At 36.0% G+C, this 23,938-nt stretch overlaps 1 protein-coding gene across 2 annotated transcripts in view; it reads left to right on the top strand.

Annotated features, from left to right (window-relative positions):
- CFAP46 (cilia and flagella associated protein 46) overlaps positions 1-23,938 on the top strand; it is a 93,852-nt gene that overhangs the window by 46,726 nt on the left and 23,188 nt on the right. For both annotated transcript variants that reach the window (XM_034436532.3, XM_034436534.3), the window contains 18 exons: positions 1,019-1,202; positions 2,293-2,452; positions 2,810-2,970; positions 3,810-3,911; positions 4,964-5,038; positions 5,123-5,287; positions 6,395-6,543; positions 9,624-9,722; positions 10,025-10,151; positions 10,404-10,550; positions 11,652-11,852; positions 12,136-12,248; positions 14,213-14,395; positions 15,607-15,742; positions 16,691-16,879; positions 18,414-18,602; positions 21,151-21,291; positions 23,623-23,802. In XM_034436532.3, coding sequence (XP_034292423.2) covers positions 1,019-1,202; positions 2,293-2,452; positions 2,810-2,970; positions 3,810-3,911; positions 4,964-5,038; positions 5,123-5,287; positions 6,395-6,543; positions 9,624-9,722; positions 10,025-10,151; positions 10,404-10,550; positions 11,652-11,852; positions 12,136-12,248; positions 14,213-14,395; positions 15,607-15,742; positions 16,691-16,879; positions 18,414-18,602; positions 21,151-21,291; positions 23,623-23,802 — 2,701 coding nt within the window. The remainder of the gene's footprint in view (positions 1-1,018; positions 1,203-2,292; positions 2,453-2,809; positions 2,971-3,809; positions 3,912-4,963; positions 5,039-5,122; positions 5,288-6,394; positions 6,544-9,623; positions 9,723-10,024; positions 10,152-10,403; positions 10,551-11,651; positions 11,853-12,135; positions 12,249-14,212; positions 14,396-15,606; positions 15,743-16,690; positions 16,880-18,413; positions 18,603-21,150; positions 21,292-23,622; positions 23,803-23,938) is intronic.

Genomic DNA, 23,938 nt, shown 5'->3' with positions numbered 1-23,938 from the left:
AATTTCTCCATAATTTCTCCTTCACGTCAAAGCACCATACGGATAGACCTCAATTTAGAACAGTTCATTTAGTGACGATTCAAAGTTACAATGGCACAAAAAAAAGTGACTTATGAACCTTTTTCACACTTATGGTTGTTGCAGCAACCTCATCGTCATGTGATTTACATTTGAATGCTTGTCAACTGATTCATATTTATGACAGTTGCACTGTCCCAGGCTCATGGGATCACCTTTTTCCACCTTCTGACAAGCAAAGTCAATGGAGAACCAGATTCACTTAACAACCATGTTACTAACTTAACAATTGCAATGATTTACTTAACAATTAAGGCAAGAAAAATCATAAAATGGGCCAAAATTCACTTAACAACATAAATGTTGGGCTCAATTATGGTCGTACGTTGAGGACTATCTGTATTTCTCAGCAACATTTCCTGCCTTGAGGAAATGGCTTTGTACAAGCTGAATGTGTGCAGTACAGTCACACTATTTAATAGTCTCGCACACACATATTCATACATACACATTCCCACTTTATTTCCTTTTCACTGCAATATCTTGAAGTAAAAAATTATTCCTAATTGCATTTCAGCAAGCATTTGTAGCTCGACAGTTGCCTAAAGCATTCCACATTGCAATTTTTTCTACTGGATTTGTTGTCACAGCTGTACTTTCCTCAATGTGGATATTACTTATTGCTAAAACTAAATTCTACAAATGGGTGCATTTGTTAACCTCTAATAACCTTCTTTGAACATTAAATTAGTTTGCATTCATCCCATTGTTGGAATTCTGCTCTGTGTAATCCGGAATTTGATATATTAAAATTTCTTATGTACTATCATGCTAAAGTCTGGATATGAATGTTCATTCCTTTATGGAGCTAAATATCCCTGCAATTCAAATAGTGAGTTCTGATTTTAAAATATTTTATATAAAAAAAGTTTTGAAATACCACTTTGTCAATTTATTAAATCATTCATAAATACTAACTAAATAAAATTTTCCTTCATAGCCCAATTTTTAAGCATATGGTCATGGTAAAGGCAAGACTAGGACGTAATTATATAATGGAAATTCAGAAATTCCGTGATGAAACTGAAGTCTACATGTCAGATATGTGGCATCGTTTGGCATCTGTTTCCTTTGATATTGTGGGACAATTATCTTGCTACCAAAATGCAATTGAAGTTTTACAGGTTCGTATGTATCTTCTTTTTAAAAGATAGTTTGCAGTTCTTGATGAAAAATCAATATCTGACAGTGGTAGAAAGAATATAAGCTTTATGTAATTCCTAATTCTTGTTTTGGGTACGGTAAACTAATAGATCTTTCTCCAGAGGCTTCCTATCTTCCTTTTGAGAAGATTAGTAGTTTTCTGTGATTCCCCACCTAAACATCCAGGGAGGCCTAAGAATTAATATGGTTAAGGATTTTCAGTATTTCCTGGCTTGGACAGACACCTTTGGATTACCACATATTAGAGGCCTCTGAAATAGAAAGTTCAAGTGAATTATGTAAATTTCATTTTTGAAATGTTTCTTTCAATATTTATCATGTCATTCATAAATAGTTTTCCCTTCCTCTAAAATTCCTAGTACTATCTCTGAATTGAAAAAATGTTGCTACATAACTTAATGAAGGCTTTTGGTCCTGACAGATGTAAAAAATACCTCCCTTTTCCCCAGTACTTGCTTACAGCAACCAATAATCTGCAAAGGATTAGGCTAGATTAATTTTGTGATACTTTCCCAATCTATAATTCCATGATTCTCTGATATGATGTTGCAGTTTACCTAAAAGCAATGTGGGCTTTTGTACACAAGTAATCCTCAAGTTATGACCTCAACTGAGCCCAACATTTATGTTGCTAAGTGAAACATTTGTTAAGAGAGTTTTGCCCCATTTTATGACCATTCTTGCTACAGTTGTTAAATGAATCGTAGTTATTAAGTTAGTAACATGGTTGTTAAGTGAATCCGGTTTCCCCATTGACTTTGCTTGTCAGAAGTTCGCAAAAACTGATCACATGATCACGGCAACCATCGTAAATATCAACCAATTGCCAAGCATCTGAATTCTGATCATGTGACCATGGGGATTCTGCGATGATCATAGGTGTGAAAAATGGTTATAAATCATTTTTTTCAATGCCATTCTATCTTTTTACAGTCTCTACATGAACTGTTGTAAATCAAGGACTACCTGAATTTAGATTACTTTGTTTTCCTTTGAAAGGAAATGTGCATCAAGAACTAGTCTAAATGTGTGCTCACTGTTTTTATGTAGAAAAAGGAATCTGAATTAAAGAAAGTGGATAATATCTTAGGATTTGCAGAATGGCTGTATTGCAAGCAGTTTCCTCTTAGTGAAGCTATTAAACACCTGGAATGGGCAATAAATATGTTATTGTATCTTAAACCTCTCCAAAAAAGCCCTGATGAAGAAGGTATGTTTTTCTCCCTATCTTCCAGAAATAGCTGTGTTTATTTTAGCATTGGGGGTGTACTGTGATGTAATATTTTTTCCCTTTGACATTAAAAAACATTTAGATTTTTTCCTGTAGCCTTCTACAGGTGATATTTTTCCTCTTTCTCATTTAAACAAAATATTGTTTTAGGTTTTTTAAATTAAGGGGTGAGGGAGATAAAACTAATACTTGAGACATTTGGAACTACCCAGGACCAGTTACATATGGAGCTTACGAATTATATAATACATGCCCTTTACATACCAAGAATATGTTTATATTGTTATATAAAACATTTTCAACGATACTGACTGATTCTTCATATTTTCGTTATAGAAGTAAGAAACCAAATTAGTATTGGAGAATTAAGAAGCATAAAACAGTTAGAAGCTTTATTTAGAGCTTATACAATAATGGCAGTCATTTCTGGCCACCGTTCAACTTTTTACGAGCAATACTGTTTGATGGCGTATGCTTTTGTGATTCGCATGTGGCAGGTGAGATAAGAAAATGGTGACTAGAAGGCTGCTAAATAAATGCATTGTGCAAATCTATTAGTTTTTTTTTTTAATGAACAATGGCTTGAATTCAAAGCACTTACCTCAATCACATTGATCTTCCAAAAATAATTATTGTAGCTTTTAATGAAGATAAATTATATGCAAGTGATTTCTTGATATACTTGAATGACAAGTCTGTTCCAAAAACTTGTTCAAAAGAAATTCCCACTTGTGTAGAATTATAGAATGTGTAATGCTACTAGTCTGAACAAAAATGTATCTCATTTTCTGCTGCGTGCTGATATTATAACAACATTTAATTGGAAACAAAATTACTCTAATTCTTTGATATTTTTATTAGTGCAATTATATTTGCCACACAAAACTACTTAAACTGAGTCAGCAAACTTGTCAACTTTAAGGCAACATATGGCAGTGAGGCTTTCAAAATCTCAGTCTTCTAGAAAAAAAGCGTAACCTGAATTGAAATATATCAAAATGAGTAAATCAGAGCATAAACATAACAATGTATGTTAGCAGGAAAGTGGTAAATCACTTATTACTTTACAAACCTATTGGCTTACCTATTGGCCAAAGGAAGAAAAACACCCATAGTTTGTAGGCTTTTTAGCCAGAGAGAATGTATTTTTTGTGGCTCCGCTCTTCATAGAAACCAATGTTCCCACACCATTTTAAGAAAATATATATTTTTAAATGTTGCCCCTTAAAAATAGTTAAAATTTAGGGATACAAAGTAGATCATACTGTACTCGTTGGCTCAATTAAGTTTTTGAAAAAGTTTCTTCTTCCCCAAAGTAAATGTAATTATTTTTCAGATGTCATTCACAACAGCAGGACTGTTTTTAAAGGCACAGACCAAAGTTTCACCAGCCCAATCAGCAACTCCAAAATCAAAAGACAAAAAAGATGGGAAAAAGGTAATGCACTCTCCCTCAAAAGCTGACCTTGTCTTCATATCCAAACTTTTCCTCCCATTGTGAGACTTTGTGGGGAGAAGGGGGTGGGAATAGTCACACATATGCCATAATTTCATCATGCCAATGACATAGCTAACAGATATGGCACAATTTCATAATTGTGTTACAGCTATGACATCATGAAGCATATGGCTTGTTACAAATACTGCCAAGTTCCATACATGTTATGTTATTAAGTAAGACTACTATTAATACTACTATAATCCATGGGTAGAGAATATCTGGATTTCCAGATTTGTTGATCTACCAACATGTATCAGCATAAATTAGCAGAGGTGGTGCTCAGGATCATAAGGGTGATAATGTAATAATATCTAGAGAAGTTAAAGTTTTTTCTGAGAACATATTAGCAGTGAAATGAATGCTTTTTACTTGGAAACAAATGTATACATCGCATAAATTATGCCACAGAACTTTACATTGTCAAAATATTCATGAGTGTAATCATCACAAATTCTGTAGCAGTGATCATTTATAAGGCAAGGTGAGATGGATGTATTCACAGAATCTTACTTATGTAGACTTAAGTGTCTAAAATTAAACTGATGATTGATGGTCGCTTTCCTGCTGTTTTTAAGCTCTTTTAATTTGTGGTGCATATGACAATTGTTTTATAATTCCTGTAATTGCTTTGTTATTATTCATAATATTGTAAGACACCCAGAGTCATTTGGCAGAGAGATGGGTGGCATACAAATGTAATAAATAAATAGTGGCTCTTTCCTTCCTCATTATTATTAGACTGAAGGATAAAACATTATCTCTTTAATATTCCCAAATCTGGAGTTTCTATCTGTTGAAGAAAGACAGTAAAGGAAGTCATTTTCATATAGCTAAAATATTACAGTGCCTTTTATTATTATTTCTGCTTGAAAATCCTAAACTAAACCCATGAAAAGAGTTGAGACTTATTTTAAGAAAAAACTTTTAATAGGACTGAATGTATTATTACAGAAATATTGATCACTGATTCTTTTTTCTTTTCTCTAAAGCCTGATGCTACTCAAGTTTCACCTACAAGCCCTCCTAAGAAAGATAAAGAGAAATCCCCCAAAGATGGAAAAAAGGTATATTTCGTTTAATGCAGTATTTTGATTTCATTTATGTTAACAAAAAAGAAACTTTCTTAAACATAAGAGTCCAATTTTCAGGGAGGCTCAGCCAGTAAAGAGAAGGTGAAAAAGAAGGGACCAATTGATGTCTTGCCTGGAAATGTGGAGGAATGGGCTAGCTATGAGTGCCCTGATGAGATGAGAGAAGCCTTTAAACAGGACTCAAGTGGCTGTACTGTGAACAGAGAAACCATTTTAGCACCTGTGAGTAATATCTTGTATAGGCCATAATTGAAATGTACTTCCAGCTGTGACTTGCTTCTGGCTTCTTTTGTTCATATTGAAGTTTCAGATAGTTCTTGTACCGTTCTTAACAGCCCTAATTAGGACTAATAACTACACCACTAAGTGAAACATTCACTAAGTGGGAAATCACATTATTATGACTCCTTTCAGACTAAACAGGAGATAAGGAGGCTTTTGCTTGCCTCTTAACTATTCCTATGCTCTTTGGAAATTTTGAAGGTCTGAATGCTGTTTTGTACACATTGAAAACAATGCTATTATGCTGGTAGCCAAGGGACTGGAAGTCAGGCATTCTTTATAAACAGCTTAGAGTGCTCACTTGAAATCACTTCCTTTCCAATCTCTACACTCGGAGGAAGGGGAAAGCAATTTCTATAGGCAATGTCTCCTTTGTCTGATTTCTTCATGCCTCTCCTCATACAGCAGAAAGATCGAAGAGAAAGAGATTCAAAAGAGTACTGTAAACTGTTTGCGTAGAGTACCCTGCTGTCAGCCCTAGGCAGCTAGTGTGATCACATTGCTATTGATGTGTAGAAAAGCAAACAGTTTGCTTTCTTGCAATCCCTTTCTCTCCAATCAATCTGTTCAGCAAGGGGAGAAGAAAAGAATAAAAAGATAGGCACAGGACAACAACTACTGTCCGTATTAGCAATCACATGATTGAGGGATGCTGCAGTGGTCATAAATGAGTGTAAAGTTATTTTTTCAGCACTATGGTAACTTCAAATGGTCTCTAAATGAATGGTCAGGAAGCAGGGACTACCTGTATGTGGGGTATTTTTTGTTGTAATAGCTGCAAGTTAGTCCAAAGTGTTACATGTACATATAGCATCAAAGATAAGTTTATTTAGTAGCTCAGAATATGAAATGTTATTATCCTCACATACATTTGTGTAAGTATGTATTCATGCTTAGCTATTTGCAAACATTTACATACTTAGTTGTACTGTACTGTATAGAAAACTGCCTTTGAGGGATTTATTTCAGGAGCCTTTTTTGGGGGGGGGAGAATTGAAAATGTACACAAGTATATACTGAACTTGTCATTTATTATTTTAATTTTAGACACGCACCTTATATTACTTAGACCTTTTACTTAAGGAACTACAGTCAATGTTATGTACTCACATGACTCTTCCACTACTTCACTTGGCTGAAATCATTGCTCACGATGTTGTTGAAAGCAAAAGTCTGTCAAATCTCTACCACCTCAGGTTTGTATTCGTTACTTTTTAGTCAATGTGAAACATTTTGATGTCCTTTCTGGCCACTGATAAATTTATGGGGTTTGTTTTTTTTATGGTGGAACATCTCAGCTCATGTTTTTCATTGCTCCAATTGTATTGCATGCCAGTAGAATAGTTCTGCAAGTTTAAAGAGACTGGAATTGGAATATCTGCCCCCAGAAGTATTTGTTTAGAAACTTTTTATGCTGAATGTATACTCGGTGTATATATTTATTTTGTTTATAACAGTTATCACTCTGTAGGACCAGAAGCTGCTTCAAAATAGCAATAGCATTAGCACTTAGACTTATAAACTGCTTCCTAATGCTTTACATCCCACTCTAAGCGGTTTACAGAGTCAGCATATTGCCCCCAACAATCTGGGTCCTCATTTTATCAACCTTGGAAGGATGGACGGCTGAGTCAACCTTGAGCCAGTGATAGCATCTAGCTATCATCTTGATTTTTTCATTAGAAGTAATAATCAGCAGGCCATGGACAACAGTATTAAATTCTTCCAGAGCTTGTCAATAGGAATCAAATCAAACCTTGATTTAAGATTTACAATCAAGCACTAAATTTCCTGGAAGGATTGGGAGCTACTAATTTACTTCACTTCAATATGTTGGTCTAAAACTGATCTATTTGAACCCTAGTTGCTCTTCTGACAGAATATTTTCCTACATTAATTCATCTAACAGTTTCTAATGCAAACAATGTAACTGTAATTTGCTGATCGTACTTTGTAAATTGATTGAATGATAATTGATTGGATTAAATCCATCCTGATTTTTTTTTAAAAAAATAGTTGCAATAATAGATCAGCCGACTCCTCAGGGATCTGAAAGAAGCAGTCTAGAATAAGGTCACCAAAGTTGGAGCTTACCAATCAATGTTCATTTTCAGTAGTTCAGTGAAATCATATATCCCCCAAGTGGCCTTTCCATTTTTCAATTGCGAGATTAATTTAGAAATGTCAAAGGAGATATTAGTGGCTGGCCATGAATACATTCTTGACTTAATTCAAAGATCAATATATTTGCTGAGTCATCACCAAAAATAGTTCAATAAATGCTTTTCCCAGACAGATATTGGGAGTATTTCCTCTATAATAGGTAGCTTTTAGGGGTTAGCCATAGGGTATCCCTCAGAGGACTCAGCTATAAATTGCCAGAAAGCCACAGAGCTTTGTTTTTTTTAATGATTTAAATTAATCACTGCCAACTATATAATTGTGTTTCCTACTTTGTTTTATATACACACATATACATAGGCAGATATATTTCTCAGGCCTTAATACAATTAGATTGGCTTTGATTCTGACATAATCAGAATTTAACACAATTAAATCATAAGTTAGATTTTATAATTACCCTACTGTTACTGCTTTTGAGAATGATACACTATCATATGCTGGATATTAGCAATTGGTTCTTGATATATGTCTATACATACCTTCTCATGACTTTCTTATCTACATTCATTTAATGAATATTCATTGTGACCACTCAAATTTGCAATGGCACTGAACGAGTGGTATTTATGATAGGTCTTCAAATTCTGGCCATACCACCACCATCGCAGTTATGTGATTGTGAGTTTGTGACCCTGATGCTTAGCAACTAGATTACATACCTTCCCCACCCAATAGCAGTGAACCCTGTCTCTGATGCACTCATGCTTCACCAGCCCGCTGGTGAGCCTCCTGGAACTTGTGATTTCCTGCTGGCTTCCCCATTGACTTTGCTTGTTGAAAACCAACATGAAGATGATGTTTTCAAGGTTAACAACCTATGATCCTCACTTAGCAAAGCAACAGGAATGGTTAGGATTGCCATCACTAACAGATGTTGTTATGTAACATCACGCTTTATGACCACAATGCTAGCGACAGAAATTCAGGACCCCAATTACTGTCATTAAGCAAGGACTACCTGTACTGAAGATGAGCCACTACAATTGGGTATAAAGCTAATTCTTATAATATAGCAAGAAAACTCTTGCATTGACCTTGCAATGCAGAAAAAAAAATGTTAGGATATAATAACTATTATATGATGGGAAAACATGCTATCAAAATAATGTGATCACTAAGAAAAGCCACCTCATTTATCACATAATTTGAGACCACAGTATAACCAATGCATTAATATTTACTCTGGATCTTTAGTCCCCATTCTGATACCTATCAACCACTTCATTTGTAGAATTTTATCAAGCTTTTGGAAAGATGACTTAATTACTATCTGTGAAAACTGATACCCTTAGACCAGAGTATCAAACTCGCGGCTTGTGGGCCAGACGCGTCACATGCTGGCCATGCTCACCTCCAATTTAGTGAAGAGGGGAAAAGTCACGATACATCATGTGACAACAATGTGACTGCCAATTTGACACCCCTTACCAACTATGGCAACATAATCTGTTACCCAGCCATATAGTTACAGTCCTAGGATGTTTCAATCTATGATTGACTCAACCGTCAATGGGTGTAGAGTCCTTTCCTGGGAGATGTAACCGATAAAAGAGCATTAAACATCTGCTTTTCCAGCCACCATTCTTCCACTCCAGTTGTAATCACAGCCTTCATTGGCTACTTTGGATAAGTTTTATCTTGAGTTTCCCAGGCAAGCACAGATCTTTATGTGATTCTGACAGTATGAACTAATTTTGAAATTGTTGAAAGTTTTGTGCTGAATAATTTTCCAATTTATTGAAGGTCAAATTATATTGCTTCTTTTAAGCAATGGTTGATAGTTCAGCCTATTACATTGCTGCTTTAAAATGTGAAGTCTAAGTTAAATACAATTCTAAATGGATCTAGGAATAATCCATTTTTTTCAATTAGGCTTCACAATTGAAGTTCTCTCTCCATCTTCTCCTCCTGCTGTTTAAAAGCACTGTTGGTTGAGGGAATTTTACCCTAAATTTGTGTTTATTGCAAACCTCATTTGCTCTTTTATGCAGATTTGAATCAGATTTTTCTTTGTCAGTATGTATGCTTGCAACTGAGTTATATATATTATACCAGAGTTATACTGCAAAAAGATGTCTCATTGCTTTCACAGGCTTGCCAAAATATGTTTAGATTTAAAAATGTACCAAGCAGCATCTTTCCATGAAAAGGCAGTGGGTGACATCTTTATTAATGAAAAGGAACAAGGAAGGTATGTAACAAATGGCATAATTAAGTGACAGGTTTGTATTCATAACAAATCGGTATATATAAAGTAGCCTATATGGAATATTCGGAGCATTCAGAAGTACCTTTCCAAAATTTGTTAAATTCCCATCCCATCTCTTTCATGCAGTTCCAAAATGGATTGCAGTAATAGGTTTCATAAATATATAGGTTACTATGCTGGCATAACAAAGTTGGAGGGGATATCATACTTGATAACAGGCTAATATAATGGGTTTTTGTGTCTATGTTAACCAATTAGATTAATATTTTCTTTCCCTCTTTCAGATTTAGACAAGAGATTGCATTTAAAAATGAGAATGCCATACAGGATAACCAAATGGAAAATAAAAATTTTGATTGGACAGAACTAGATATAGAGCAAAGAAAGAAACTATTTACTGCAAAAGATAAGGTAACCAATATTTCTCTTGTATATATGCATGAAAAGTTGCAAGGCAACTTAACCCATTTTTCTGCCTGTAAATGTTTTTATTGCTCTCCTAATAAAAAAGGCAAACTGTAAAATTAACTATATACTGTACTATGTACCCTGATTGAGGTTTTAAGTACCTATCATTTTAACATGATTAATGTTAACTTATAATTAATTATTTAAAATGTAGATATTTTTAAAAGAATAATTTCTATAATAAATTATTTCCAGATTTTGGAACTCAATGCAGTTACTGAAAAAGAATTAAATGGGCTTTCTCTCCCCTACTTGTGGATAGAAAAAGCTGAAGTTTTAATCCAGCTATGTTTATATCAGCCAGCAAGATTATTGCTCTCAGAAGCTCACCAAGCAACTCAGGTAACTTAATATATTTTTTTGGTTAAAAATGCATGTCACCAGCTGTTTCTTTTAATTTATCATTTCCAGGAAATATATATCTTGTAACTATCATAAGAGGAAAAACTGTGACTAGTCCTACAATACTGGGTGCATAACTCTTGATCAGCAATAACATAATTGTCAGAAATTCAAGTGATTTGGTCTTGTTTCAGTTTGTCAAATTTCAGAGCTTTTTAAACTTTTTTTAAAAATAAATAATAAAGCTATATCTACAGAATATCCACTGTTTTCCAAAAGAAGAGCTGAATTGAGAGATCACCTAAGGCAGGGGTGTCAAATTTGCTGCATCATGTTATCATCATGTGACGTATCATGACTTTTTCCCCCTTTGCTAAATCAGGGTGGGCGTGGCCAGCACATGACGCATCTGGCCCACGGCCCGCGAGTTTGAAACTCCTGACCTAAGCTGTAAAGTGTGTAGAATATTTAAATTTCATTGTTGAATTTCTAAAAAGAACTCTTATATGGATTCATTAAAAGAGCAATGCCAATCCTTTGAAATGCCATACCTCCTAAGATTTGACCTGTCTTGACCTAGTCAGCTTTTGAGAAAGACTTGGTTATGTTTCTAGGTGTGATGGTCAGTATGAGATGTGGCTTTTGTTTTAGGTATTGCTGTTAATGACTTTTTAGGATCTTTCTTCTGATCAATCTCATTAAGCTGAGAAAAGCTCCTTATACTAGATAAGAGAAGCTTGCTTGCTTACCTTGCCCATAATATTTTGACAGGCACAACAAAGGAGTACAACATATAGTCTCAGAAGATGAACCATTTAAAAGTCTTTTGTATCCCTTTTCCTGATACAAGAGGATGACTTGCACCATTTCTGATCTTTTAACACTTTTTGGAACAGGTTACACAGTGTAATTCTTTTGCAGTTATATTAGAGGGCATCCAATGCTTTTCCTTAAATCAGGAGTGGGGAACAATGGCGCTTCTGGGAGTTGAAGTCCACAAGTCATAATGGAGCCTAATATGGGGCATAATGGAATGGAATGGAATGCTCTGGCATGTTATTGATCATAATGTTCCAACTGTTATTTGAAATTTCTTTTTAGGAAATGAATAATCCATGTGGTGTATCACGATCCCTTTATCTTCTAGCTGTACTAGCTAATTTAGAAAAAAACCACGGGCAATCGAAAGCACTACTTGAAAAGGCCCGCTTGATAGGTGGAAATGAACAGTTTTGGCACAATAGCACTTTTGCGCTCACCGATGCAATTTTAGGAGATGATCAGGAAATAAATGAAAAAATGGTAAGTAAACAATTCATTTATTCAATTGAAATATCCAGTAGTACATTCTTTATGTATTTTATAGTTGAACAGATTACTCTTTTAATACTAGCGATGAATACAGGCAGTCCTCTTTTAGCAACCACAATTGGTTTGTAGTGAAGTGGTCACTAAGTGAAAATCATGTGACCACAACTGTTTTTACAGTTTTACTCCAGCTTTCTTTTGCTTTACAGAATCAGAAGGATATACAGTTTATCCCGAAATACATTGTTAGTATTTTTGACAACCTGTTTTCTCATAGATGCAGGCTTGCCATTTTCTGCAAAAAAATATAAATGTCTTGAGGCCATTACTGAAGGAAAGACCCAACCGAGAATCTGAACTTGGTTTTATAATTGCATGCTTTGAAGCCAGGTAATTACCGGTATTACAAGTTAAGATAGCATTGTAGTTTTGCTTTACTTTTATAATCAAGTAATAATGCAATCCTCCACACACCTTTTCAGAAATAACATTGCAGCCTCCTCAATCTATTAACCTAGTTTAATAAGATCATGCCTGCTTTGAAAATGGTCTAGTTGTTTTTTAGGTCTTGTGTGAGCAGATGTGCTCTTTGCTTTAAAGCAAATCAATTTTTTTTTTCAAAATTCCACACAGGCCTAGAAAAAAATATTCTGCTGCTTTAAGGAGTTAATGCCATGCAACTGTGAAAACAGGAGCATCTGGATTGAATAACATCTTTGTAGACCCCTCCTAAATTATAATTAGCAAGGAGGCTTGCGTCCACTGCAATCCCCAGCATCTAAGTCACGGGTGTAAAATGGCGTCACGTTTCCATCACGTGACTTATCGTGATTTTTTTTCCCTTTGCAGAACTGGGGGTGTGACCTGCCTGTGTCACATCCGGCCCCAGTTTGACACCTCTGATCTAAGTGAAAGGAAAGGTTTTTAAAAAGCTAAGACGACAGTTGCAGCTGTGTGAGTGAAGTTCTGCCCCTTTTGTACATTGAACTTTTTTGTGTTGCCATAGGAATAATTTCTTAAAAATAAACTGGTGCTTGCCTGGATTAGTTCCTGCAGTTTTTATGGCCAGGTTTTTCAGAAAAGGTTTGCCATTGCCTCTTTCCTAGAGAAAATGATTGGCCCAAGGTCATCCAATTGGCTTTGTGGCTAAGGTTGAACTAGAATTCATGGTCTCCCAGTTTCTAGCCTGATGCTTTAATCCCTACACCAAGCTGGTTGTCTACATTGCAGATACAATATGCATAAAGGAGAATCCCAGACTTTGACTGCACTGCCATGTCGTGACACTGTCTTATCACTTTTGATCCCATTTGCAAGGGATGCTGTTGAGTGCAGTAAAAACTTTTTTTATTACACAGGCCATTATAGAAACATATTTTTTCTATACCGGTAGTCCTTGACTTGCGATGACAATTGAGGCCAGAATTTATGTTGCTAAGTGAGAAATTTGTTAACTGAACTTTGCCCCGTTCTATGACTTTTCGTTCCACATTTCTTGTGAATCACTGCAACTGTTAAATTAGTAACATGGTTGTTAAGTGAATCTGGTTGACTTTGCTTGTCAGAAGGTCACAAAAGGGGATCACATGCAACTGTCATAAATATGAACCAGTTGTCAAGCATCCGAATGTAAATCACGTGACCATGGGGATGCTGCAATGGTCATAATGCTTTCCGCCGTGCCCTCAAGACCCTGATGTTCCAACAGGCGGGGCTAAACATACGAACATGTGAATGATATTTTAAATGTTATCTAATTCTGGGTTTTATTTAATTGACCAAACTAAGTAATAATTTATTACTTAGCAATAAAATTTTAGCAATTTTATGATGTTTGTGTGTGTATATTTTTCTTGACTGTACACCGCCTTGAGTCCTACGGGAGAAAGGCGGTATAGAAATATAATAAATAAATAAATAAATAAATAAGTATGAAAAATGGTCATGTCACTTTTTTCAGTGCAGTTGTAACTTCGAATGGTCACTAAGTGAACCATTGTAAGTCGAGGACTACCTGTATAGAGAAATTATAAATAAAAGGTCTGCCCAACTTTCACTTTTTGGTCATAGATTTATTTGATATTTATTTATTCAATTTTTTTACAAACAGGCTGAAATCTGTTCTTTGCCTCTGAATATAACATTAGATTTTTCTGATTTTCTGATTTGCAGTACTAATTAATTAATTAAATGTTAGTCAAGGAGCTATTTTTATAGCAATAAAAAAAGTTGCCTAAATATATGTGCTACTTTGGAGGAAATCTCTGACCATATTTTGTTCATATACTCTATATGTTGCTCATATTTGATTAATAAATAATAAATAAATAAATATACTCTTTCCTTCTGTGCAGGAAAGCATATATACAGATAGATTTGGTTAAATATCTCATTAATACTAGCGTTTTTTCTGATGAGTTGGCAACAATATTGCTGGAATCCTATGATAAATTAATTCACATAGAGAAGATCTTCCTTTCTTATGGATATAAAGATCGTAGTGCTGATGCATTGATGGCATGTGCAAATATTCATAGGTAAGTCCTCAGATAGAATTTTTCATAAATACATGCATATATACCATGATACTATTTATTTTTTTAAATAAGCAACATTTCACAGAATGCTGAAAAGAATAGAAAAGAGTCAAAGAAATTAAAAGCATGAGGTAAGAAAAAAGAAAGGGAAACACTGCAAGCACCATTCATTTCTTCTAGCTTTTCTATCCTTGTAGGCCAGGCCTGTCAAACTGGTGGCCCACTGGCTGGATGCATCATGCACAGGCCACGCCCACCCTGGATCCGCAAAGGCAAAAACACGATACATCGCAATACATCACAATACATCACAATACATAATCAAGTTTCACACCCGTGTTGTAGGCTATTTTTGCCTGTTTATATACTTCATACATTTCCTTTTGTTCTTTAAAATTCTGATCTCTTCAGTTCTACCCAATCATGATTCACATGGTCTTCTCCTTTGTTTCAACCAATTCACTCTTTCTTCATGCATTTGCCCTGTAATTCTGTAATTCTCTTCTTGTTTTAACACTGATATTTTTAAGCATCCCATTCTTACTGCATTGTTTTGAATCCTCCTGAATACGTAAGTCTCACTTTCACACAATAGGCAACAGTAAATTCTAATACACAGTCATCTTCACTTATTTTGAGAAATATTCATTCTTTCAAACAGATCATACATCGGTGAATTTCTAGCAGCATTTATGGATCTTAAAAATTGATATTTTTTTTACATCTTCAGTAAATATTCCACCAAGATACACAAGTTAATTTACTTCGTCTAATTTTTCATCATTTATGTACAGTATGATATTAAGTTACTCATTCAGTTTGCCTGTCAAACTCAATTGCTTTGGGTTTTAATAAAATAATTTTATGAAGAATGGTTCCTATCCCTACAGTACAATGCAGAATGGCAAATATAAACACAGTCTGTTTTCTAAGGGGTAGGTATATATGTATGTATGAATGTATGTATGTATGTTTGTGTGTGCTGGCCATCTCACCGATAAGACACCTCTGTGTTAAATTAGTAGATGTACAAAAAGGAAAACATAAGAAACTTAATAGCTTTTTCTTTATCCTTTTTCCTCTTCCTTTTTTAAAGCTATTTTTAGTAATTTAATTTTGTTAATTTTGTATTGCTTATATGTTTTCTTTCTCTGTTCTATTTTATTTAGAAAGATACTAAATATTCTTTCTGTTTAAAATATTTTTTACAGGATACTTGGTAAACATACAGAAGAGGCTGCAGACAAGCAAAGTCATTACATAGAGGCATATAGATTAGCACAATGTGGAGTATCACAAATGGAAGAGCTTTTTCAACACATTAATAATATACTTCCAGTTAATGAGGTATGATGTTTATGTGTTAGCATCTACAACATGGAGACTATTGTCAGTTAAATGGAAGTATTATTAAAGTATCTTTGAAACACAGGACAGTGCAGATATAAACTGAAAGTATGACAGATTTTCAGTCCCAAATCCAGTTGAAACAGTCCCCAATTCAATGTGTGACTGAAATGTTAATTTTGATTGTAAATCCAAATCTATCCTTCCTGGAGTTTCTTTTTCTGGAAGAGTACAAAGAAAAATGTATCAGTTTTTACGGACATACTAAACATGTTGATACAATCTATAATGCCAAAATATGGTTTCTATTGTTTTGAGTTAGCATGTGGTGTAAACATCCAAGCTGTTGTTTAACTTAAGCAGAGCATGTTGTAATTAGTAATACAAGGCCTCTTTTTCTGTACATCACCATATTTAAGGTTCGTTAACAGAGTTTGTGAATCAGCTCATATTTTATTTGAGTTTAACTCCTGAATCTATCCAAATCAGTTTGGGATTGAGCTAAATCTGAAATACACCCAAGCTCTAATAGCGAATGTATAAAACCACCAGCGATCTTTATCAATATTCAGTACATGACTCCTTTATTTGGAATTTGCATGCCAGTCTTCTTGGAAAAATTAATTTTAAGATTTTATATGTATAATATATATCAATATCTATATAAAAGCATGTGCACCTTCTTCTCCTCCATATTCCATTTTGCAGCTGTTTTCTCTTTTTATACAGTATTTAATAGGCCTGTGCTTCTCATTGTATGAGGACTGCCAACTTCTCAAAAAACAGAATAGCAAGTCAGTGGCTGAAAGGAGGCATGATGATCATGATTTCTTTCCTCCATACTTGTCTCCTATGTTTATCTTGATCTTTTCTGCAATTATGGAAACTGAGATTGTTTTTTGATGTTTCTTTTCCATTTTCAGTATAGTTATTTTTTTTTATTTTCAGACTAGAAATATAAATACACCTTTAATGAGAAGACTTGCAAACATGAAGGTGAACTTTGTAGAGATCATTTTGGATATTTTTGTTCTTATCAATATTGAAAAAAAGAACCAAGAAGCTAGAGCAGACCAAATTGAACAAATTATTGAGAATTTTGTAAGGTTTACACCTGATTCTGCTTCAGGTGAACAGGTATGCCCTTGTGCAATGCATTCATAATTAATCTCTTCCGCATACAATCTGCCACATATAGAAATCGTCATTATCTTGCAAGTCTCATTGAAAACATGAGCAAAACACTTGTAGATTTTGCTTTTGGAAAGGTTGGATCCAGATACAAGTAAGTGCCTCAAAACAGATAGAAATAGATCTTTCTATTCTTCCTCACCATAGTAGTCCCTCCATGCTTGAAAAATATACATAGGGAATGACTAAGGAATGAGAAAAGATAAAAATACAGGTAGTCCTCAATTTACAGTTGTTCGTTAGTGATCATTCAAAGTTACAACAGCACTGAAAAATGTAACCGAAGGCCATTTTTCACACTTACGACTGTTGCAGCATCCCCATGGTCACATGATCAAAATTGAGATGCTTGGCAACTGGTTCATATTTATGACGGTTGCAGTGTCTTGCTGTCATGTGATCATGTTTTGTGACCTTCTGACAATCAAAGTAAATGATGAAGCCAGATTCACTTAACAACCATGCTACTAATTTAATAACTGCATTCACTTAACAGCTCTGGCAAGAAACCTCATAATATATTCAATTTACTTTGGAAAACCAACTCCAAGTAAAGATCTCACAGGATATCTTCAACTTTTAGGCAACAAAAAAAACTACTCACAGACTACAAACCTGATATTTCTGAAAGAGCAGAATTGTGCCTTGGAGACTTCTGAATGATCTCACACAGTGATTTTAAACTGATGTTATTTATAAAATCTTATGTGAAACTCATTAATATAATTGCTTATGGAGTATGGCAGCAATCGCTAGTCACTATCCACAATAAGTAGCTATTTGGGGTAGAAAACTCCCAGTTCCATCCTGAGTGGCTAGAAACATATGTGTTGACAATATCAAATTCTGCTGGATGTACCAGAGAACAGAATTTACTATTAGAATTAGAATTAGAATTTTTTATTGGCCAAGTGGGATTAGACACAAGGAATTTATCTCCGGTACATAAGCTCTCAGTGTACATACAACTATAGTGATAGATCATTATCATAGTCATGATAAAATACAGTCATCATAAAACATTAGACTTAGTCATGGATACTAAATAAGCAATCAACATAAATCATACTAGGATTCTAAGTAAACAATAAATTGTAAGAATATTTACATTCTTTCTCCCAGTGTTGGTCACCCTCAAAGTACCAAAGCAGTTTATAAAATTAGGGCTGAAACCATACAGAAGTTCACAAGTATTTAATGTCATTTAACCACTCTGAAATATCCTAGTTCAAACGCCTTGCTAAAAACAAGTATATGGCAAGTGCTAAATATTAAATAATACCCAGAGGTTTTCAGGAATGTCTCTTTTGTGTAGTTTTTGTAGCAACACTTTAGGGCTAAAGCACTAATTTATTTCTCTTTATGGTAAATATTTTTCAATGCAAGCATATTTTAATTCCTTTTCAACACTCAGATTTTAATGTTTTGACCTCCTTAACAGTTTGTTCATTTTATTTTATATTTTCTGGATTCTTAACAGGCTTGGATCACCCTTGGACAAACAGTGGGTCATAATGCCCATGCTCAACTTACAAGTCTACCAAGTCTTTGTGGTGGTTGTCCTGACATCAGAGCCAAGTATCTTTATCTCACTGGAAGGAGTCTACATTTCTTAGCTAATCATATAGAGCCTTTTAATTTGGATATTCAGTGGTGTGACAATGCAATCGTAAGGCACAGCTTACTCAATTTAATTAAAGTTCTTTAAATCTTTTTTGTGGTTGCATTCTTTCCAAATAGATTTTGTTAGTAATTTTTAATGCACGTTTTTGATATGTGATATAAGACCCCCCCAACAAAATGCTGCCATATGCAGTGATATTTAGTAATCTCAGTTTTCTATTCTCTCCAGCAATCAGTATCCTCTATTTTCTAAGCAGAAGGGCAAGGGTTTGATCACATGATTAGTCACAATCTTGAATTTTGGGACACCACCTGCCTCACAGGTGCTTCTAAGCACACTCAATCCATGCCAGGCAGTTTTTTAGGGACTGATTTTTCTTCTATTTTTTCCATTACATAATTTTTGTTTTTCAGCAAGTCTCAAAGTTTTTTTAGAATAGCAATAGCACTTAGACTTCTATACTGCTTCATGTAGCTTTACAGCCCTCTCTAAGCAGTTTACAAGTCAGCATATTGCCCCAACAATCTGGGTCCTCATTTTACCGACCTCAGAAAGGCTGAGTCAACCTTGAGCCTAGTGAGATTCAAACTGCCAAATTGCAATCAGCTGGCAGTCAGCAGAAGTAGCCTGCAGTATTGCACTCTGACCACTGTGCCACCGTGGCTCTGGTAAATCCATTGATATTGCTATCTTCTCTGAGCAATAAGCAAAATTTCATTCCTGAATATTATTTTTGTTGATTATGGGTATAATTTGAGAGAACAGAATGAATAAAACTAACCAGCTGAATAAAGTGAGGTATCTTCAGATATTCCTCTTCCATCTGCTTAGTTTTGTGACTGATAAAAAAAAAATTCAATGTTGACTTTTACAATTTTAATCTTAACTTGCCAAGAGTTACAAAGCAATTTGCACTGTTCCGAGAAGGATTAGGAGTAATAATATTGAAATGAAGCAAATTATTTCTTTTAGCAGTATTTTGATTTCTTGTGCTGAAAGATAAGAAAATGCTTTAAATCTCCTTTTAAGTATAATGTTTCTGAAAAATGGGTAGAAAGAAAACGCTATAAAATTATAACATTGGCCACTTAGGTCAACGTAACAGAGAGATAATTCATTAATTATTGTTGAGTTCATTTGTCAAGGGTACTGTGAATTTCCATTTAATGCTTAAACAATCATTTTATTCAATTTCTATTGTTGAATTTATTCAAGATTTAATATGAGCTAAAGCAAATGTAAAAAATAATTGATCATTGTAGACATCTTTGCTGTTGATACAAGCAGTTTTGAGTTTGTATGCATGTGTATATTTTTGAGAATAATTGGTGTGAACTGAATGCAAGTGTGGACTGAAATCAATACCTCTCATATTTAAATGGGATGAGAGTCCATCAGTACGCTGATGACACTCAGCTGTACATCTCCACCCCAGACCACCCCAACGATGCCCTTGATGTGATGTCTCGCTGCCTGGAGGCTGTGCAGGTCTGGATGGGGAGAAATAGGCTCAGACTCAACCCTTCCAAGACCGAGTAGCTGTGGCTTCCGGCGTCCCGATATAGTCAGCTGGTGCCATCGCTGCCTATCGGGGGTGAATCGCTGCCCCCCACAGAGAGGGCTCGCAATCTGGGTGTCCTGGACACACGGCTGTTTTTTGAAGAGCATATGATGGCTGTGGCCAGTGGGGCTTTTTATCAGGTTCGCCTGATTCGCCAGTTGCAGCCCTTTCTGGACCGGGATGCCTTGCACACAGTCACTCATGCCCTTGTCACCTCCCGGCTGGATTATTGTAATGCTCTCTACATGGGGCTCCCCTTGAAGAGCACTCGGAGGCTCCAACTGGTCCAGAATGCGGCCGCGTGGGTGGTTATGGGCGCAACCCATTGTGCCCACGTGACACCCCTCCTGCACGAGCTGCACTGGCTCCCAGTGGTCTTCCGGGTGCGATTCAAGGTATTGGTTATACCACCTTTAAAGCGCTCCATGGCATAGGACCTGGGTACCTTCAAGACCGACTTCTGCCACCAGTAGCCTCCCACCGGCCAGTTCGCTCCCACAGAGAGGGTCTCCTCAGGGTGCCATCAGCCAAGTTATGTCGACTGGCAACACCCAGGGGAAGGGCCTTCTCTGTGGGAGCCCCAGCCCTGTGGAATGAACTGCCCCTGGAAATGCGTAAGATCTCCGACCTCAGGGTATTTCATTGTGCCCTTAAGACTCTGCTGTTCTGCCCGGCCGGGCTATCAATGTAATGATTTTAAATTGGATGTTTTAAATTTTGGGGGGTTTTACTATTGAGCCGAAATTATTTAATAATTTCAAATTATTTTAATTGTTGTTTGTCTTTGTGCTTTTAATAGGCTGTACATCGCCCTGAGTCCTTCGGGAGAAGGGCGGTATAGAAATAAAATTATTATTGTTGTTGTTGTTGTTGTTATTAAATGTTCATAGAAGACTGTATTTGTAGTGTTCAGCTACAAACTAAAGGGAAGGCCTTTCAAGTGTTTTTAAACCTTGGATTGGGCTGCATGCTTTTCTAAAACAAATACATTTCTATTTGACTGTGATTCTTTTATATAATTGTGATATACAGGAGGTGCCTAAAATTAATTCTGAGAAATCACCACCACCAGAAGCAGAAACAATAGATGAACAAAATGAAGTCCCAAGTTCTATGTTGCAGCTTACTAGAAAACAACTTGGTGACTACAGGAAAAAAGCCAATGAATTAAGGGTAAGGGTTTAAGAATTAAGGGTTTCATTTAAATTAGGACATATCCTGACTCATATCAATTGTCCTGGAACTACATCTTCCAGGAATGCTACATTCCTTCAGCAATGCTGGTTTGCAATTCTGGGAGGTGCAGCTCATGGTACTGAAAGTGTGTCCGATTCAAGAACAGAGACTTGTTGAATATATTATAGTAACAATTATAATTAAAGATATAAGGAATTAATTTAAAAGAAAGAAAGTTGAACAATCAGAAAGATGAGCTATTAAAAAATGGGAATCTTTTCTTATACTGTTTTTTACCTTTCCAGCTCCTTTCCCTGTATATTAAATCCATTCTTTCCCCAAATAATTTCTGAAAAATGATTCTCGGATGAGATGAAAACTTAGTGGCTTCTATTTCTCCTCCATAAATACAGCAAAAAATGGTAGACTCAATAACAACAGCCTGCGGGTGGAAGAGGTGAGGGGTTAGCCAGGTGGAACTATCCATTTCTTCTCAAAGTTATTCAGATGGTTTTAGATCTGTAAAGGATGCAATTCAAGGAAAGATGATTTGGCCTGAACATATTGGTGAGAACCATGCTACCTGGTATTTGCCATGGGTTTCAGGAGAGTGGAGTGTGAAGTAGTCCAGTAGATATAGATATGTTCTCTAAATTGAACTGTGATCTTCATTTTTGGGTCAAACCGCATGGGAGTCTAACCATAACCATAGATTGGGGTTCCCACCCCCTGGGCCATGGCCAACTACCGGGCTGTGGCTTATTTGGAATTGGGCTGTGTGAGTGGCTGGCTAGAGTACGTGAAAATCAATTTGCGCAAGTGGTGGCGGCGAGCCCACCAGTCACACAAGTTGAACTGTACGCATGCCCACCAGCTCACCACTCATGTGCCAGCCTGCCGCTCATGTAGCACAGTTCCCTTCTCCCCCCAGTCGGGCCACTGAGCTGCAAAAATTGGGGACCACTGCCCTAGGTGACATTTTTGTTTGAAATGGGGTTTCCTCATGAAATTTGGCTGGGATTTCTAGGGAGATGAAATGGAAAGCAACCCTTTATGTCTACTAGGCATAAAGAACCTCTAAATTGAAACATGATGTTTAGTTTTGGGCCAGATCTCATGGGGGCCTAACCCTAACCACAGATTACTTTTTCATTTCAAATTGGGTTTTCACATGCAATTTACCTAGGATTTCTACAGAGAGTTGAATGGAATGGAAACAGGCCTATTAGGCACAGTCTCTAAAGTGAACCACAATGTTTGTTTTGGGGGCGACTAGCCCTAACCCTATATAACCTTTCTATTTCGAATTCATCTACAATTTCTAGAGACAGAATGCAAAGCAAACAGGTCCACTATTCATAAAAAAAAATCTGTCTAAATTGAATCATGATGTTCATTTTTGGGAAAGCAGTTTGGCTTTAATGCAAATTCAAACCCTGATAGCACCGATATTTCATACAGAAACCAATTAATATCTTATTTGGAAACATTAAAAGGAAGATCTGTAAGGATAGATAATCCTTTAACAATCTGGGGAAGTTGTGAAAATGAAGCATGACTGCCCTTTTTATTTAGAATTTACCAGTCTTTAGAAGTCAAACTTACACCTAGGGCTTCTGCAGATCCACAGGACCTCCTTGGTTGGTTATAGATGGAAAAGAAAAACTCTGTGGAAAGCACTGCTTACCACAGATATTAATTGTTCTTGAAATGAGAATTAGATGGGAAAACGTGGTTGAGAATTTGTACTAAGAAACTCCATCGTGCAACGACTTGAATTTTTGTGCGAAAAAGAATCAAAGCTATCACTATAGAGCAGGGCTGTCAAACTTGATTTCATTGAGGGCTGCATCAGGGTTGTGTTTGATCTCGGGCGGCTGAGGTGGGCATGGCCAGTTCAACGTCACAAGTATCGGGGGGGTGCCTGTGGTGGTCCAAGCGCTCTGCCTGCGAAAACGTGCTCCCGAGCTCTGTTTTCGCTGTGATGGCCTCCTGCAACCCTCTGCCAGCAAAAATGAACTCCTGAGCTCCGTTTTTACTGGCAGAGGCACCGCAGGCCGGTCCTTTGCTGTTTCCAGGGTGGCCCCACAGGCCAAATCTAAGCACCCCAGGGGCTGTATCCAGCCCGCAGGCCTTGAGTTTGATACTCCTGCTATAGAGGAAGGCTAAGCATTCAAAATGCCCAGTTGATTTTTGAAGTGAGCAATATATATTTGAGGTAAGAACAAACTAATACATCTTCCACAAAGGAATAAGTACCTATGTGTTTTGTTCTCGTCTCTGAAAGTAACTCCAGCAATATTGAATGTTCTTTTTTTAACTATATAGAAGAGACAGACGTGGACTCATGAATACATATTTCAGTCAACTGAGGTTTTGCTGCAGTGCATTAATGTTGCAATTAATAACAACCTGATCGATACCTTGGCAGCTGCTAGTTTGGAAATGGTGGAGTGCTTTGGACAATTTGATCCAGTTTCAGCAAGTCAGTTTTTAGCTCTTTATCAGGTAAGACAAGAACTGTAAATCAAAATAATAACCCCAGTGTCTGCTACCAATTAAGCTACAATAGTAATTGTAGTTGTGTGCTAAACACAGGAAAGGCTTTGTTCCAACCTCAGAATGAAATAGTTCACCTCAGAAT

The sequence above is a fragment of the Pantherophis guttatus genome, chromosome 6 (genome assembly GCF_059756535.1).
Source record: "Pantherophis guttatus breed Tessera chromosome 6, ASM5975653v1, whole genome shotgun sequence".
In the NCBI taxonomy this organism is placed as follows: Eukaryota; Metazoa; Chordata; class Lepidosauria; order Squamata; family Colubridae; genus Pantherophis; species Pantherophis guttatus.
The sequence above is the reverse complement of the archived record's forward strand: the minus strand, read 5'-3'. Positions and strand labels throughout refer to the sequence as shown.